Genomic DNA, 19,739 nt, shown 5'->3' on the forward strand with positions numbered 1-19,739 from the left:
TGGGGACCAATGACATAGGAAGGACGAGGAAGGAGGATCTGCTGAAGGAGTTTGAGCAGTTAGGGAATAAATTAAAAAGCAGAACCTCGAGGGTACTGATCTCCGGATTGCTACCTGAGCCACGGGCCAAATCGGCGAGGGTACGTAAAATTAAAAAGCTGAATGCGTGGCTCAAAGACTGGTGTGGGAAAAATGGGTTTGGTTTCTTGGGCCACTGGCACCAGTACTGGGACAGGGGGGATCTGTTCTGTAAGGACGGACTTCACCTGAACGGTGCTGGGACTGGGGTCCTGGCAAATCATATAACTAGGGCAGTAGAGAGGTCTTTAAACTAAGTAGCGGGGGGGAGGTATCAAGGGGGGTAATAACGGCAGGGGTAGAGGAAATAGAGCAGGGTATCAGTGGGGAAGCGGAAAATCAAAATGTGACAGGAGGATCCAGAATGTGTGAAGATAAAGCTCTAGATGTAAAAGGGGCAAAAACGGAAAGGAAGGGTAGTAAAAATCATCTGAAAGTGCTTTATCTAAATGCACGGAGTATTCGAAATAAGATAAATGAATTAACGGTGCAATTAAGTATATATAGTTATGATATCGTGGCCATTACGGAGACATGGCTGCAAGGGGATCAGGACTGGGAGTTAAATATAGAGGGGTACTCGACAATTAGAAAAGATAGACAGGAAAGAAAGGGAGGAGGGGTGGCCCTTTTAATAAGGGAGGGAATAACGGCAATAGAGAGGAAGGATATTGCGTTGAAGGATCAGGATAGTGAAACAGCTTGGGTACAGATAGAGAATAACAAGGGGAAAAAAAACACTAGTGGGTGTAATTTATAGACCTCCAAATAGCTGTGACGCTGTTAGTCAGAACATAAATCTGCAAATAGTTGACGCATGTAAAAAGGGAACTGCTGTAATCATGGGGGACTTCAATTTTCATATTAATTGGGCAAACCAAACTGGGCAGGGTAGACTAGAGGAAGAGTTTATAGAATGTATTAGAGACGGGTTCCTAGAACAGTATGTCGCAGAACCGACAAGGGGGGAGGCAATCTTGGATCTGGTCCTGTGTAATGAAGCAGGATTAATTAAAAATGTCATAGTTAGGGACTCGTTGGGAACAAGTGACCACAATATGGTCGAATTCCATATTCAAATAGAAGGGGAGCAGGTTGAAACTCAGGCTAGGGTGCTTAGTCTAAATAAGGGGGATTATGAAGGTATGAGGACTGAGCTGATCAAAGTTGACTGGGATAGCAGACTCAAGAATAAGACGGTACATGAGCAGTGGTGTACGTTTAAGGGTCTACTGTATAACCTTCAAGAAAAATTTATTCCTATGAAGAAAAAAAGGGGTAAGGGTAAGAACAGTCAGCCATGGCTCAGTAAAACTATAAAGGATAGTATTCGGCTGAAGGCAAGGGCATATAAGGTAGCCAGAGATAGTGGGAGGGCAGAGGATTGGGAAGCATTTAAAGGTCAGCAAAAAATAACTAAGAGATTAATTAAGACGGGGAAAATAGACTATGAAAGGAATTTAGCGAACAACATAAAAACTAATAGTAAGAGTTTTTATAGCTATATAAAAAGAAAAAGGGTGGCTAAGGTGAACGTTGGTCCATTGGAGGGTGAGACTGGAGAGTTGTTGGTGGGGAACATGGAAATGGCAAAGGCATTAAACGAGTATTTTGTATCAGTCTTCACCATAGAAGACACAAAAAATATTCCAACGCTGGATAAACAGGGGGCGGTAGGAATGGAGGAGCTAAATACTATTAAGATCACCAAGGAGGTGGTATTAGGGAAATTAATGAGACTGAAGGAGGATAAATCCCCTGGGCCTGATGGATTACATCCAAGGGTCTTGAGGGAGATAGCGGTGGGGATTGTGGATGCATTGGTGATAATTTTCCAAAACTCCCTGGAGGCAGGAACGGTCCCAGTGGATTGGAAAATGGCCAATGTAACACCTATATTTAAAAAAGGAAGTAAACAGAAGGCGGGTAACTATAGACCGGTTAGTCTAACATCGGTGGTGGGTAAAATGTTAGAGACAATTATTAAAGAAACACTAACGGGGCACTTGGATAAACATGACTTCATTGGACAGAACCAGCATGGTTTTGTGAAGGGGAAGTCCTGTTTAACGAATCTGCTCGAATTCTTTGAGGAAGTAACAACCCGGGTGGATAAAGGGGAACCGGTGGATGTGGTATACTTGGACTTCCAAAAGGCTTTTGACAAGGTGCCACATAAGAGACTATTGCTAAAAATAAAAAATTATGGGATTGGGGGTAATATATTAGCATGGGTAGAGGATTGGCTAACAAATAGGAAGCAGAGAGTGGGGATAAATGGTTCATACTCGGGATGGCAACCGGTAACTAGCGGGGTTCCGCAAGGGTCGGTGCTGGGACCCCAGTTGTTCACAATTTATATAAATGATTTGGAGGAGGGAACCAAGTGTAATATATCAAAATTTGCGGACGATACAAAAATGGGAGGAAAAGTAGGGGATGAGGAGGATAGGAAGAGTCTGCAAAAGGATATAGATAAGCTAGGTGAGTGGGCAACAACTTGGCAGATGAAATTTAATACTAATAAATGTGAAGTCATTCACTTTGGGAAAAAAAATGATAGGGCAAGTTATTTTCTAAATGAGGAGGAGCTGCGTTGTAATGCAACGCAAAGGGATCTAGGGTTATTAGTACATGAATCACTAAAAGTTAGTATGCAGGTGCAGCAAGCAATCAGGAAGGCCAATGGGGTTTTGGCCTTTATTGCTAGGGGGATTGAGTATAAAAACACGGAGGTCTTGCTGCAGCTGTACACAGTATTAGTGAGACCACATTTGGAATACTGTGTACAGTTCTGGGGTCCATACTTAAGAAAGGATGTACTAGCCCTGGAGGCAGTGCAGCGAAGGTTTACAAGATTAATTCCTGCAATGAGGGGATTGACATATGAGGAAAGGTTAAGTAGGCTGGAACTCTACTCTTTGGAGTTTAGAAGAATGAGAGGCGATCTCATTGAAACATATAAGATCGTGAGGGGCCTTGATCGGGTGGATGCACCGAGGATGTTCCCAATGATCGGGGAAACTAGAACTAGGGGACATAGTCGCAGAATAAGGGGGGGCTCTTTTAAAACTGAGATGAGGAAGAACTTCTTCACCCAGAGGGTGGTTAATTTATGGAATTCACTGCCCCAGGGAGCAGTGGAAGCAGAAACGTTAAATATATTTAAGTCTAAAATAGATGGTTTTTTATCTGCCAAGAGGATAAGGGGCTACGGGGAGAGGGCAGGGATATGGACCTAGGTATGGTTAGTATAGTAAGACCTGAGTGATCTCCTGGACAAGTGTCGATCGCCTGGATTGGGGTCCGAGAGGAATTTCCCGGATTTTTTTCCCGAATTGGACCTGGGTTTTTATCCGGTTTTTTGCCTCCCCCAGGAGATCACGCGGTTCTTGGGGTGGAGAGGGGTGATAGCGGTATAAAGGGGAGGGTAGTGTCTTGTGTTCTGTGTCTTGTGTCTACTGTTTGTGGGTAAGTGTGTCTGTTTAGTGTTCAGCCATGAGCGAATGGCGGTGCGGGCTCGACGGACCTGGTGGTCTACTCTCGCACCTACTTTCTATGTTTCTATGTTTCTATGTTACATAATAATAAACTTGACTTGACTGTAACCTATTCTCTCTTATGTGATTATCAACTCCTCCTTGATTCTCAAATCAATTGACCTAGTAATTAGCATGCCTTTGGGATATGGGAGGAATAGGGAGCACCTTGGAGAAATGGACAGAATGTGCAGATTGCATTCCGATTGTGTCAGAGGTCAGGATTGAACCCAGATCGCCACCGCTGTGTGGCAGCAACTCTACCTGTACACCTGAAGAAAGGTGGAGGCTACAGACCCAGGGCTGGAAGGTGAGGTGAGATTAGGTAGCACCATTCTAACCAGCACCTACACAGTGAGCTAAATTATCACCTTCCTTGCACACTTTTTTATAATTTTGTTTCTAATCAGAATCCACTTGGTAATCTGCCTCTCTGAGAAGCAACCAGCAATGCTAATTACGTTGAAATGTTATTCTGTCCTATTTATGCCAAGTATTGAGATTATGACACTGAATTATATTAAAAAAGGTTAATAGGTTGTGTTGTTATCTTTAGTGCAGAAACATACCCTACCAAGTCTTAAATATTCATGTAGATTTCAGAGTTCAAATTCTAGACAACCATAGTCAAATAGAAATAACACAAAGAAGTGAAAGAGCATTTAAAAGCTATTAACATTAAGAATTTTTCAGAACATGTCTAATAAGGTTCCACCTATATAGAATAGTTTAGTTTGGAGATACAGCGCGGAAACAGGCACTTCGGCCCACCGAGTCTTCAGCGACCAGCGATCCCCGCACTATCTTACACACACTAGGGACAATTTACACCTATACCAAGCCAATTAACCTACAAGCCTGTACGTCTTTGGAGTGTGGGAGGAAACCAAAGATCTCTGAGAAAACCCACGCGGTCACGGGAGAACGTGCAAACTCCGTACAGACAGCACCCGTAGTCAAGATAGAACCCGGGGCAGCAAACGCTGTAAGGCTGCAACTTTACTGCTGCGCCACCGTGCTGCCCTTATCTTTAACTAAAGATAAGTTTAAGATAAGTTAACTAATATCTTTAACTAATAGAAATGCTGACAGATTTGTTTGTTCGTGCAGCAGGTTCTTTAACATTTCAACCAGTAACATTTTGCATTTTAAATTGCACATGAAGTCAAATATGAGGCAACCTGCTCAGTTGACAAAGCCTCTATTCATGACAGGGATACCATGGAAGCACCGTGTTTAACCTCAAACATTCATACCTCAAGCCTGGTCCTGTCCACATCCTTTGGTAGTTTGATACGAGCTTTCATTGTAACAGCTAACATTTCATAAGGGTAAATCTGCAATAGGTAAAATGTAATTTAACAACTGGATAATTTAACACAATTTTCCCCCCATTTCTAATGCCAGGTTTAGAACCTGGCAAGTTTTAAGACTATAAAAAAAAAAAGATTTACACCAAGTTCTTGCTGTTCATATGTTGCTTTCATTCTTGCCAAAATAAGACATTGGCTTGTCAAGGACTGATTCATTTTTCACTTCCTACTTGTTTTTTTTGGGGGGGTATTTCTCCAATGACCTTATCATTTCTCCACTTACTTCTTTAATGGTGTGTTACTTACTACATTTCTATATACTACGGCCTCTACAGACATCTGCAGACCCACAACTAGACGACCCTATGGAGAGGAGAGGACAGTCATGCTCGTTTCGAGTGACCGCCGATTACATATCTATATTAAATGTAATCTGTCGATTAAAGTCTCAACTCTACAAATTTTCCCACAAATGATGGGAAGTGTCTGGTGATAATCTGGAAATGTTAAAAGGAGGGGATGCAAGGGAATTGGAGTGGAGGTTGAAATTCATGAACTGATGGAAACCATCAGTGTAGAGACTCAGGGATGAAATCAGAGAGGGGGTCTGTATGCGGGGTGGCAGTGATAACAATATCAATGAGATATTTCGGGGAATGGCAAAAGGAGCAGCAGAGAATGGAGAAAAAAAATCAAACAATAATCAAAACAGGAACAAAGGGATAGAATAGATGGGAGCAACATGGATGAGAGAGAATGTGGGTGTTGCCAGTACGGGTAGCTGTGATAAAAGGTGGGAGAGAAGGGATTTAGGCAATGTAAATAAGGTCAAAGGTCAACTATGATGTTGAAAAGTGTAGGGAAAGGTCATAGAGGTGGAAAAGTAAGATGTGTCAGTTGGACAATGAGGACATTTTTTAAATCATTAGTACTGCAATTTTGTTTTGGTAAGAGGTGAAGCTATTTTGTATATTTTCTCTTTTTTCAGCCACAACCGTTAATCGGAAATTGCCAAACAGCGGTAAAAAGATAGCTTTTTCTGATCTTCTTCCTGAGTCTGGGGACATTCATTTACGTTTGGACCTCTTTGATAACACTGGTGACATCAATAGGTCATTGTGTGGGAATCAATATCTTGTCCTTTGCCTTTCTGGGGCCCAGCATGTCCATGTTAAACACTTCCGCAATACAATACATTATTGAGTTAAACATGATTGAAGAAAAACCAAGATCATAACCTGGTCAGATGCAGCTGGTGGATGAAAGCTGGGGACTTAAGAGGAGAGGTTAACTTCTTACCTTGTATTCTGTAAAAACAAGAGTACAATAGAACAGATTACTAAAATTGTCCTATTTGCTCTATTTATGGATTTCAATGTGTTACAACTATGGCAATAGTTGCTTACCTCTCATTCCCCAGCTGGTGTCAGGAGTTGATTCAAACTCTGAAGCCTAAAAGAGTGGGAATAACAAATACATACATTAGGAGCTATTAATAATGTAAAAACTGATAGATATATTTTAATTGTTATTGCATGATACACATTCTTTTGGGCCGAATAGCCTAATTCTACTCCTATCACTTATGACCTTATGATTCTTTTAATATGCAAAGGTCTTTTTAAAATTTACAGAAAGTGAATAATTTATTGTTTATTGAGATAAATTACATCCAATGTCTGATACTGATGTCTTTTGTAAATAAATCAAGACCCCATACATTATTATATTTTTGAGGAAGCATATTGCATACACAATTGGGTATCTCAGCAAATTATCTCAGCCCAACACTTGGTTTAAAAAAATATTTGTTATTTTGCTAGGAAACAAGATTTATATTTGATGCCAACTGGTATCAATGGAACTCAGTGACACGTTAAGAGAAATTTAACTCACAATGGCCAGTTTCCACATAAGAAACTGGCAGCCTGCAGTTCAAATCTGGAGCTAAAGGTGATGAGGTTGCTCTAGTTGCTCTATTTACACCTTAGTTCTATTTACACCTTAGCTCTATTTACAAGCCCTACCACTGTCTGATACAATATCCTCATGGACCAGTAATCAGGAAGCAACGCAGTGCTGATTTTAAGATTTTACGAGGATGTTGCCAGGACTACAGAGAGAGGTTGAGTAGGCTGGGACTCTATTCCTTGGAGCCCAGAAGGATGATGGGTGATCTAATAGAGGTGTATGAAATCATTAGAGGAATAGATTGGGTGGATGCACAGAGTCTCCTACCCAGAGTAGATGAACCGAGGACCAGAGGACAGAGGTTTAAGGTGAAGGTGAAAACATTTAATATGAGGCTGAGGGTACCTTTTTCATACAATGGGTGGTGGGTGTATGGAACAAGCTGCCAGAGGAGGCAGTTGAGGCTGGGACTATCCCAACATTTAAGAAAATGTTAGACAAGTACATGGATAGGACAGGCTTTGAGGGATATGGACCAAACGCAGGCAGGTGGGACTAGTGTAGCTGGGACATTGTTGGCCAGTATGGGCAAGTTGGACCGAAGGGCCTGTTTCTATGACTCAATGTGAGCGATATTTCCCAGATCAGTGCCAGGTAAAGGCAAGTCTTGTTTTGAAGCCCCGCTGACTGACTGGTTTCATAAGATGAAAGGATTACCCATCACGAGAGAACACGCCAGAGTTTCCTTTGAATTATCCTCAAAACTAGGAAAAAGAAAAACAGGCTTTCATATTGACTTCCTAAACACATAATGGTAACTCGCAGGTCATTCACTCCATCAAGAAGACAGATTCAGCAGAAGAAAATGAAAGGAAGATGCAAGCAAAAAATAAAGTGGAATGATTTGTTCCACTGTGAAAACAAGTCTACAGCATTTTAGCTTTAAGTTGAACAATGATGAAAGTCTCTGAAGGCTGAAGAAAACCTAGCATGGGTTCAGTAGGAGGGAACGGCATCTGTATGGAGTTAGAAGACGTAACCAAAAATACAAAAGCGCGTTTTTGCCATATGCTTCCACCAGGAGTTTAAGAAGTGGACTATCTCCCCATTTCAGCAGTTTGTATGTGTTCAGAATTACCCTCCCAGCCCCTTCCACTTCCTTGGCTTGGCACATGCAGTATTTCTTAGGCCCCAATATTAATAATCAGAAATCCGAGTTAAAAATTAATCGGTCAGAAGGAACTGCAGATGCTGGTTTAAAATCAAAGAGACACACAACATACTGGAATAACTCAGCAGGACAGGCAGCATCTGTCTGGAGAGAAGGAATGGGTGAAGTTTAATAATCTGTTCTATTTCATCCCCCGTATTTATTAAGTCTTGAAAATGAGAACTCATTGGACAGTGGATTCTTATCAAAGCACAGAAACAGACCCAAGTCTATATTGACATTGTTGCCCATTAATTCTATATCCTTCTATATCAATAGACAACAGGTGCAGGAATAGGCCATTCGGCCCTTCGAGCCAGCACCGCCATTCACTGTGATCATGGCTGATCACCCCCAATCAATACCCCATTCCTGCCTTCTCACCATATCCCTTGATTCCGCTATCTTCATGAGCTCTAAGAGCTCTTCGTGCCTATTTATACTGTATCACATAAAAATAAATGTTTCTTAAATGTAGTGTTTGTGCCCGACTCCAACGCTCCCCTATCAAGCACACTCTGGATATTAAAACTGCACTTTGGAAGTCCTTTAATAGTCCTTCTTCACCTCAAGTCTGTATCCTCTTGTTTTTGATATCCTGACTGTGGAAAATAAAGAAGACTCTCTACCCCAGCTAAGTCTCTCATCATTTTATAAACTTCTAACACATCACCACTCAGTCTCCTTTGCTTCAAGGAAAACCAACACTGCCTAGCCAATCCTTCTTATAACTAAGGGCCATCAATCCAGGTAATATCGATTTGCCGATTTTTTTACTGCCCTCTCCAGCACAATCTCACCCTTCCTACAGTAGGACTAAGCAGTCTAACCAACGTTTTGTGAAATTACAACAATACATCCCACATTTTATATTCTATGTTCTGAGTGCCATAGGCAAGAGAGAGTCAGATATAGCTCTTGGGGCTAAAGGAATCAAGGGATATGTGGAGAAAGCAGGAACGGGGTACTGATTTTGGATGATCAGCCATGATCATATTGAATGGTGGTGCTGGCTCGAAGGGTCGAATCGCCTACTCCTACACCTATTTTCTATGTGCCTTCTTCACCATCTTATTTACCTGTATGGCCAATCTCTGGTACCATGAACTTGAACCCCAGTGTCATGTGCCTTATAGCTTCTCATGATATCATATCCTCCTGCACCTAGTTTCTATGTTTCTATTGGGGAGAAGGCAGGCACGGGTTATTGATTGGGGATGATCAGCCATGATCACAATGAATGGCGGTGCTGGCTAGAAGGGCAAAATGGCCTTCTCCTGCACCTATTTTCTATGTTTCTATTTAAGAGGTGAATGAAGATTCCCCTGCTTAAGAGATTGCCAAGAAAATTCTGGCAGCAGCAGCAGCCAACCAGTACAAAATGTGTTGGAAGGAACGGCAGATGCTGGTTTAAACCAAAGATAGACACAAAAACCTGGAGTAACTCAGCGGGTCAGACAGCATCTGTGGAGAAAAGGAATAGGTGATGTTTCGTGACGAGACCCTTCTTCAGTCTTCAGTTTCAACACGAAACGTCACCTATTCCTTTTCTCCAGAGATGCTGTCTGACCCGCTCAGTTACTCCAGCCTTTTCTGTCTATCTTCGAGCCAACCAGTACATGTGCCAACCATTTTTCATGGGCTTCAGCAGAATTTAGGAGCAAGAAACATTCTTATCTTTTACTCTCTTATTTTACATTGATCTTAATCGCAACTTATTGTTTAATCACAACTTACTCTCTGTGTCACTCAAATTGGATCCAGACTTTTCAGTGGCTGTTACACAATGTGCTATTACTTTGTTAAAATAACAGTTGCTTAAAAATTAAAAATAATATTTCTTTACCTTGTGTGACTTATTTTTTCCATAACCTGGCAGGGATGCTGATTTGGAGTGAGGAATTTCTGCAACATAGTAATTATGATTTGGGCAATGTTTTGTAATCAAACCATTACAACGTATTAGGTGAACCACAAAGCATTTATTAAAACCTATGCAGAGGATTATACATACTGCTGCACTCGTTGCATCATCTTACAGACTGCCGAGCTCAGGGACCAGCAGGCTGTTATCAGTAACTGCATTCTTTACTCAAATCCCGGACTGGATTACATGGTGGAATGTGTATCATGCATAATATACAGTGGCTTGCAAAAGTATTCATACCCCTTGAACTTTTCCACATTTTGTCACGTTACAACCACAAACATAAATGTATTTTATTGGGATTTTATGTGATAGACCAACACAAAGTGGCGCATAATTGTGAAGTGGAAGGAAAACGATACATGGTTTTCAAATTTTTTTACAAATAAAAAACTGAAAAGTGTGGCGTGCAAAAGTATTCAGCCCCCTTTACTCTGATACCCCTAAATAAAATCCAGTGCAACCAATTGCCTTCAGAAGTCACCTAATTAGTAAATAGAGTCCACTTGTGTGTAATCTAATCTCAGTATAAATACAGCTGTTCTGTGAAGGCCTCAGAGGTTTGTTAGAGAGCATTAGTGAACAAACAGCATCATGAAGCCCAAGGAACACACCAGACAGGTCAGGGATAAAGTTGTGGAGAAGTTTAAAGCAGGGTTAGGTTATAAAAAAAGATCCCAAGCTTTGAACATCTCACGGGGCACTGTTCAATCCATCATCCGAAAATGGAAAGAGTATGGCACAACTGCAAACCTACCAAGCCATGGCCGTCCACCTAAACTGACAGGCCGGGCAAGGAGAGCATTGATCAGAGAAGCAGCCAAGGTAACTCTGGAGGAGCTGCAGAGATCCACAGCTCAGGTGGGAGAATCTGTCCTCAGGACAACTATTAGTCGTGCACTCCACAAATCGGGCCTTTATGGAAGAGTGACAAGAAGAAAGCCATTGTTGAAAAAAAGCCATAAGAAGTCCCGTTTGCAGTTTGCCACAAGCCATGTGGGGGACACAGCAAACATGTGGAGGAAGGTGTTCTGGTCAGATGAGACCAAAATTGAAGTTTTTGGTCTAAATGCAAAACGCTATGTGTGGCGGAAAACTAACACTGCACATCACCCTGAACACACCATCCCCACTGTGAAACATGGTGGTGGCAGCATCATGCTGTGGGGATGCTTTTCTTCAGCAGGGACAGGGAAGCTGGTCAGAGTTGATGGGAAGATGGATAGAGCCAAATACAGGGCAATCCTGGAAGAAAACCTGTTAGAGTCTGCAAAAGACTTGAGACTGGGGTGGAGGTTCACCTTCCAGCAGGACAACGACCCTAAACATACAGCCAGAGCTACAATGGAATGGTTTAGATCAAAGCATATTCATGTGTTAGAATGGCCCAGTCAAAGTCCAGACCTAAATCCAATTGAGAATCTCTGGCAAGACTTGAAAATTGCTGTTCACAGACGCTCTCCATCCAATCTGACTGAGCTTGAGCTATTTTGCAAAGAAGAATGGGCAAAAATTTCAGTCTCTAGATGTGCAAAGCTGGTAGAGACATACCCCAAAAGACTTAGACATAGAAAATAGGTGCAGGAGTAGGCCATTCGGCCCTTCGAGCCTGCAACGCCATTCAATATGATCATGGCTGATCATCCAACTCAGTATCCCGTACCTGCCTTCTCTCCATACCTCCTGATCCCTTTAGCCACAAGGGCCACATCTAACTCCCTCTTAAATATAGCCAATGAACTGGCCTCAACTACCTTCTGCGGGAGAGAATTCCAGAGATTCACCACTCTCTGTGTGAAAAAAGTTTTCCTCATCTCGGTCCTAAAAGATTTCCCCTTTATCCTTAAACTGTGACCCCTTGTTCTGGACTTCCCCAACATCGGGAACAATCTTCCTGCATCTAGCCTGTCCAACCCCTTAAGAATTTTGTAAGTTTCTATAAGATCCCCCCTCAATCTTCTAAATTCTAGCGAGTACAAACCGAGTCTATCCAGTCTTTCTTCATATGAAAGTCCTGACATCCCAGGAATCAGTCTGGTGAACCTTCTCTGTACTCCCTCTATGGCAAGAATGTCTTTCCTCAGATTAGGAGACCAAAACTGTACGCAATACTCCAGGTGTGGTCTCACCAAGACCCTGTACACTGCAGTAGAACCTCCCTGCTCCTATACTCAAATCCTTTTGCTATGAATGCTAACATACCATTCGCCTTCTTCACTGCCTGCTGCACCTGCATGCCTACTTTTAATGACTGGTGTACCATGACACCCAGGTCTCGTTGCATCTCCCCCTTTCCTGATCGGCCACCATTCAGATAATAATCTACTTTCCTGTTTTTGCCACTAAAGTGGATAACCTCACATTTATCCACATTATACTGCATCTGCCATGCATTTGCCCACTCACCCAGCCTATCCAAGTCACCTTGCAGCCTCCTAGCATCCTCCTCACAGCTAACACTGCCCCCCAGCTTCGTGTCTTCCGCAAACTTGGAGATGTTGCATTCAATTCCCTCGTCCAAATCATTAATATATATCGTAAATAGCTAGGGTCCCAGAACTGAGCCTTGCGGTACCCCACTAGTCACTGCCTGCCATTGTGAAAAGTACCCGTTTACTCCTACTCTTTGCTTCCTGTCTGCCAGCCAGTTCTCTATCCACATCAATACTGAACCCCCAATACCGTGTGCTTTAAGTTTGTAGACTAATCTCTTATGTGGGACCTTGTCGAAAGCCTTCTGAAAGTCCAGATATAACACATCCACTGGTTCTCCCTTATCCACTCTACTAGTTACATCCTCGAAAAATGCTATAAGATTCGTCAGACATGATTTACCCTTCATAAATCCATGCTGACTTTGTCCAATGATTTCACCACTTTCCAAATGTGCTGCTATCCCATCTTTAATAACTGATTCTAGCAGTTTCCCCACTACCGACGTTAGACTAACTGGTCTGTAATTCCCCGTTTTCTCTCTCCCTCCCTTTTTAAAAAGTGGTGTTACATTAGCTACCCTCCAATCCTCAGGAACTACTCCAGAATCTAAAGAGTTTTGAAAAATTATCACTAATGCATCCACTATTTCTGGGGCTACTTCCTTAAGTACTCTGGGATGCAGCCTATCTGGCCCTGGGAATTTATCGGCCTTTAATCCATTCAATTTACCTAACACCACTTCCCGGCTAACCTGGATTTCACTCAGTTCCTCCATCTCCTTTGAGCCGCGGTCCCCTGCTATTTCCGGCAGATTATTTATGTCTGCCTTATTGAAGACAGAACCAAAGTAGTTATTCAATTGGTCTGCCATGTCCTTGTTCCCCATGATCAATTCACCCGTTTCTGACTGCAAGGGAGCTACATTTGTTTTAACTAATCTTTTTCTCTTCACATATCTATAAAAGCTTTTGCAGTCAGTTTTTATGTTCCCTGCCAGTTTTCTTTCATAATCTATTTTCCCTTTCCTAATTAAGCCCTTCGTCCTCCTCTGCTGGTCTCTGAATTTCTCCCAGTCCTCTGGTAGGCTGCTTTTTCTGGCTAATTTGTACGCTTCATCTTTTGTTTTGATACTATCCCTGATTTCCCTTGTTATCCACGGATGCACTACCTTCCCTGATTTACTTTTTTGCCAAACTGGGATGAACAATTGTTGTAGTTCATCCATGCAGTCTTTAAATGCCTTCCATTGCATATCCACCGTCAACCCATTAAGAATCAATCGCCAGTCTATCTTGGCCAATTCACGTCTCATACCCTCAAAGTTACCTTTCTTTAAGTTCAGGACCTTTGTTTCTGAATTAACGATGTCACTCTCCATCCTAATGAAGAACTCAACCATATTATGGTCACTCTTGCCCAAGGGGCCATGCACAACAAGACTGCTAACTAACCCTTCCTCATTACTCAATACCCAGTCTAGAATAGCCTGCTCTCTCGTTGGTTCCTCTACACTTGCAGCTGTAATTGCAGCGAAAGGTGGTTCTACAAAGTATTGACTCAGGGGGGCTGAATACTTTTGCACCCCACGCTTTTCAGTTTTTTATTTGTAAAAAAATTTGAAAACCATGTATCATTTTCCTTCCACTTCACAATTATGCACCACTTTGTGTTGGTCTATCACATAAAATCCCAATAAAATACATTTACGTTTGTGGTTGTAACGTGACAAAATGTGGAAAAGTTCAAGGGGTATGAATACTTTTGCAAGCCACTGTATGTGGTGAAGGTTATATTGACAGAGATTAATATGGTTAATCTACAGTCAACTGGCAAATATCTAATTTATATGACATGCATTACCGATGATTTAATATGTAGGAACTCCAAATACTTTGTTTAGTTTAGAGATACAGCACTGAAACAGGCCCTTCGGCCCACCGGGTTCGTGCCGACCAGCGATCCACGCATATTAACACTATCCTACACACACTAGGGACAATTTTTACATTTATCATGCCAATTAACCTACACACATGTAGGTCATTGGAGTGTGGGAGGAAATCTAAGATCGCGGAAAAAACCCAAGCAGGCCACGGGGAGAACATAAAACTCCGTACAGACAGCACCTGTAGTTGGAATCGAACCTGGGTCTCTGGCGTTGCATTCGCTGTAAGGCAGCAATTCTACCGCTGTGCCATCGTGCCAAAGATGGACACAAAATGCTGGAGTAACTCAGCGGGACAAGCAGCATCTCTGGAGAGAAGGAACGGGTGATGTTTCAGGTCTTCAGACCCTTTAACCCTTGCTTCTCATGGACATAACTTCTCTCCTTTTTCGAACTTAAAGAATAAATGATTAATTTGTGAGACACTTAAGTGGGAATTAAATTCGATGTGTGGAATACACTTACTTGTTTGAAAGAGTGATTCGCTGTTGGATCTTTGTAGTGGTTCTCTATCAGCAGCAGGGCTTCGAGATGATGATTTAGGGTCCAGGTCTTGAGAGTTATCTGCAATCTCCACCTGGCCCTTCAATGAACTCGGCTTCACCTGGGGCAAGCACAAAAGGCAAGTAAAATACTGACAGAACACAAACAAAATACAAAACATTACAACATTTTCTGTGCATCGGAGTGAATGTCAAAGGAATGATTAGTAAGTGTTTAGATGACACGAAAAATTGTGGTTTTGATGGTGGTGAAGTGGGTGGTGTTAAACTGCAGGATGATATAAACCAACTGATGAGCTGGGCAGAACAACGGCAGATGTATTTTAATAAGGGCGAGGTGGTGTATTTTAGGAGGTCTGATAAAGGTACGATATGTATACAATAGACAATAGGTGCAGGAGGAGGCCATTCATCCCTTCGAGCCAGCACCACCATTCAATGTGATCATGGCTGATCGTCCCCAATCAGTATCCCGTTCCTGCCTTCTCTCCATATCCTTTGACTCCACTATCTTTAAGAGCCCTATCTAGCTCTCTCTTGAAAGTATCCAGAGAACCTGCCTCCACCTGAGGCAGAGAATTCCACAGACTCACAACTCTCTGTGAGAAAAGGTGTTTCCTCGTCTCCGTTCTAAATGGCTTGCTCTTATTCTTAAAATGCATGGAATAACGAGACCATGGTGGGCAAGTCCAAAGATCCTTGAAATTGGCAGCACAGGTGGTGAAAATTGTACGGGGTGCTTATCTTCATTAGCTGGGGCTCAGTGTTTAAGAGGAAGGGGGTTTTGATGAGACTTTATGAATGTTCAGCAGGAACAGTGTGTTCAGTTCAGGACATCAAGAATCAAGAGTGTTTCATTGTCATATGTCCCAGATAGAACAATGACATTCTTACTTGCATTGATTTCTCTTCATGATTTCAACGTGGAGATTACAGAGGAGATTTACCATGGATAGACAAAAATGCTGGAGAAACTCAGCGGGTGAGGCAGCACCTATGGAGCGAAGGAAATAGGCAAAGTTTCGGGTTGAGACCCTTCTTCAGACCCTTTCTCCAGCATTTTTGTCTACCTTCGATTTTCCAGCATCTGCAGTTCCTTCTTAAAGATTTATCATGGATGCTGCCTGGAGTGGAATGTTACAGTTGTGAGGATAGGCTGAGCTTGTTTCTTTGAGTAGAGGAGTTCGAGAGAGAAGCTGGAAGGTATAAGCGGCATGGACACAGTAGATGGTAAGAAACCTTCTCCCCATGTCAGTAATATCAAAGGGTGAGGACGTAGATTTAAGCTAAGGATAGATTTAGAGGTAATCTGTGGAAGGCGTTTTCACCCAGAGGATAGATGCCATTTAGACTGCGCTGCCTGAGAAGGTGGTGGAGGGAGATACTCTTACATTTAAGAAGCATCTTGATTAGTACAGATAATTGATTGGCAACATGTAAATGGAGGGCCAAACAACCCATCTCGGAGCTGTGTGGCCCAATTACCATCTTTGTGAGTTGCTGAGCTGAAGTAAATGATAATGACAAGTGTATAAAATCATGAGAGGAATAGATTGTGTAGAGGTGTATAAAAGCATAAGAGGAATAGATCGGGTAGATGCACAGAGTCTCTTGCCCAGAGTAGGGGAATCGAGGACTAGAGGACATAGGTTTAAGGTGAGGGGAAAAAGATTTACCAGGAATCTGAGGGGTAACTTTTTCACACAAAGGGTGGTGGGGGAATGGAACAAGCTGCCAGAGGAGGTAGTTGAGGCAGGGACAATCCCAACGTTTAAGAAGCAGTTAGACAGGTACATGGATAGGACAGGTCTGGATGGATATGGACTGGCAGGTGGGACTTGTGTAACTGGGACATGTTGGCTGGTGTGGGCAAGTTGGGCTGAAGGACCTGTTTTCACACTGTATTACTCTATGACAGGGAGAGATTGTGACCTGGTAAGAACTGAACATTAAAACAAAAGTATTATTCCTGAGGTATTTTCTGACCAGATCTATCATCTTATGCTTATCTCTGCTGAAACTCTGATATAAGCATTTTTTACCTGTGTAATTAATTATTATTCCACTGTGATCCTGTTAAGCCTCCTTTCCCTTATGTTTAAAATTCTGCTTCCATCTCCTAATTCAAAACATGACACATCCTAACTCACTGAGTGACATAGGTTCTTGGTCAAGCAATATTTTAATTTTAATCTCTTCAGTTTTGTTTCTAATTAAACTGACAGCCTCAGTATGCCTTCCTCTATAATCACCTTCAGCCTTACTCCGAGATAACCATATTCTTCTTTATGAAATCTGAATTTAATTGTTTTATCTTTGTTGGCATTGCCTTTTGCCGCTATAACCCCCAAGTTAAGGAATTCTCTCCCGAATTCTCTTTCATTTCTGTCTCTCTTCACGATAAGATATACACGAAATGCTGGAGTAACTCAGGCAGCATCTCTGGAGAGAAGAAATGGGTGACGTTTTGGGTTGAGACCCTTCGCCAGACGATAGCATGCTCCATAAATCCAACCATTTGGCCAAGCTTCGGGTCAACTGATCTATTGTCTCCTTTTTTGGCTGTCAAACGTTTCTTCATAATACTCTTGTGCTTTGGGGATTTTGCTGTATGAAGGCACCCTATAAGACCAAAGATAGACACAAAGGGCTGGAGTAACTCAGCAGGTCAGGCAGCATCTCTGGAGAGAAAGGATGGGTGACGTTTCGTGTTGGGACCCTTCTTCAGACCAAAACCAAGTTGTTATTAATATTGTGTGATTGATGCATTATTTTATTACACAATTATTTGAGATGAGGCCAACAGCACCTGCTCCAGGCCAAATGTAATCATCCTATTTGATACTATTGTTCCTTCTCACTGTTTGGTGAGGCAATGCACTGTATCTACCTTGTATCATCAATTGCCCTGAAATTGATGATACACACTGCTGCTGTTACATAACAGGGCAGCACGGTGGCACAGTATTAGAGTTGCTGCCTTACAGCGCCAGAGACCCAGGTTCGATCCTGACTATGCGTGCTGTCTGTATGCAGTTTGTACGTTCTCCCTGTGACCTGCATGGGTTTTCTCTGAGATCTTCGGTTTCCTCCCACAAGCCAAAGATATACAGGTTTGTAGGTTAATTGGCTTGGTAAATGTAAAAATTGTCCCAAGTGTGTAGGATAGTGTTAATGAGCGGGGATCGCTGGTCGGTGCGACTCGGTGGGCCGAAGGGCCTGTTTCCGTGCTGTATCCCAAAACCAAACTAAAAGAAAATCAAAATTGTCAGCAACCACCTTTGTATGGTGTACGAATGCTTCAGATAGAAGTGAATGTAATTGTTTCATTCCCTTCACTTTCACAATGACGTACCTTAAAATTGCAGTCATTATCAGTATTCAGTACACGAGTGAACTTTCATCAAAAATCTAGGTATACTAACCATCCATCTATAAACATCAAGGCTTACTTGCAAATGAATGCTCACATTGTTGGACTGGAATTGTTCTCCACACAACGATTTTATCATTTTAATCGCTTTATTGTCCTCACTAAAATTGTAAAATATTCTTATGCAAACATATTTCAAACCTCTGCCACATATATACCAGTTATACAAATAAACTTATATGGTAATGCATTGTGTTTATATAATGCATTTCACAAACCTTGGGTTTTCCAAAATGTTATATAGGCAATTAGGAGTTTTTGAAAAGAAGTGCAGTCAAGAGAGTTTATTGTCATGTGTCCCAGATAGGACAATGACATTCTTGCTTAGGAATTATGGTAACTCAGGTCCACAAACCATGACGAGAAAGTGCTCACTTTATCTGTTTAGATAAACTTCCAATAGGGCTATGGGCCATTTGGTACCTGCCATTTGGTACCTTTTCTGCTCATCCAATATGGAAAACAGGCCTTGATATCATCTTGTCTGAAACATGGTAACTCCACACAAAGCAAATGCTTTGTGGGGCTAGAACTACAAAGTTCTTTGTGGAACGTTGTGTTTCCACAAAGCGAAGCCCATGTTAAACTACAGGGTAATAATACCAGTCTAGATTATGCTCAATTATCTTAAGCATGAGATCATAACTTCCTGTTTCGAAGACCACAAATCTGACAGGATCAAGCCTGTAGTAGTGATCCGTGGCACCTGGTTAACGCTACAAGCCAGACAAGCTTAAATTGATCTATAAGAATACATGATGTTTAGGATCTCACAAGAAACAGGTTTGTGAGAAGGTTTAGCAGTGTGCCATAATTTGTGCAATCAATATATTTCACTATTTAGTATTAGAAAGGAATAAAGATGAGCAGTGTTAAAACTTGTTGATTTCATGTCTTACTTTTTTGTCATCTTGATCCCAGTAAACCGGTCCGCCGCCTTCATCGCTGTCTTCACTCCAAAATCCTCTGCTTTGCCATTCACCTACTATTATACAACATTGTTAAAGTTAGAGTCAAAAATTGTATAAGATTTCAATTCTGTTTTTGTCAATGACAACATGAATGCACTCTAAACTCCCTGCTTTGGTGATGCAATTACTGCAATGTTTGTAAAGAAATTTGGGATCTAGCTAGTTTAAAAAATTCCAGTGGCAGTTGTGAACATTTAATCTGTCTGCGTACCACTGTTTCAAAACACTGTGCGAAGCAGATTGTATGCATGATGTAAAATACCATTTCCCCAGTGTGTTTCATCAATGCAAGATGTGTGGAAAGGGGACATGAAGAATTGAATCAATTCTTTGCTGCACTAGTTTAGTTTAGTTTAGATATACAGCGTGGAAAAAGGCCCTTTGGCCCACCGAGTCCACGCCAACCAATGATCACCCATACACTGGTACTATCCTACACACTTGGGGCAATTTACAGAGGCTAATTAACCTAC

At 41.9% G+C, this 19,739-nt stretch overlaps 1 protein-coding gene across 3 annotated transcripts in view; it reads right to left on the bottom strand.

The window, feature by feature from the left end:
- The window catches only part of ablim2 (actin binding LIM protein family member 2), a 282,951-nt gene that overhangs the window by 29,627 nt on the left and 233,585 nt on the right, over positions 1-19,739 (bottom strand). For all 3 annotated transcript variants that reach the window (XM_033019316.1, XM_033019307.1, XM_033019299.1), the window contains 6 exons: positions 19,195-19,280; positions 14,825-14,963; positions 9,898-9,956; positions 6,337-6,382; positions 6,230-6,237; positions 4,874-4,954 (listed from right to left, as the gene is read on the bottom strand). In XM_033019316.1, coding sequence (XP_032875207.1) covers positions 4,874-4,954; positions 6,230-6,237; positions 6,337-6,382; positions 9,898-9,956; positions 14,825-14,963; positions 19,195-19,280 — 419 coding nt within the window. The remainder of the gene's footprint in view (positions 1-4,873; positions 4,955-6,229; positions 6,238-6,336; positions 6,383-9,897; positions 9,957-14,824; positions 14,964-19,194; positions 19,281-19,739) is intronic.

This window comes from Amblyraja radiata, chromosome 1, assembly GCF_010909765.2.
Source record: "Amblyraja radiata isolate CabotCenter1 chromosome 1, sAmbRad1.1.pri, whole genome shotgun sequence".
NCBI lineage: Eukaryota > Metazoa > Chordata > Chondrichthyes > Rajiformes > Rajidae > Amblyraja > Amblyraja radiata.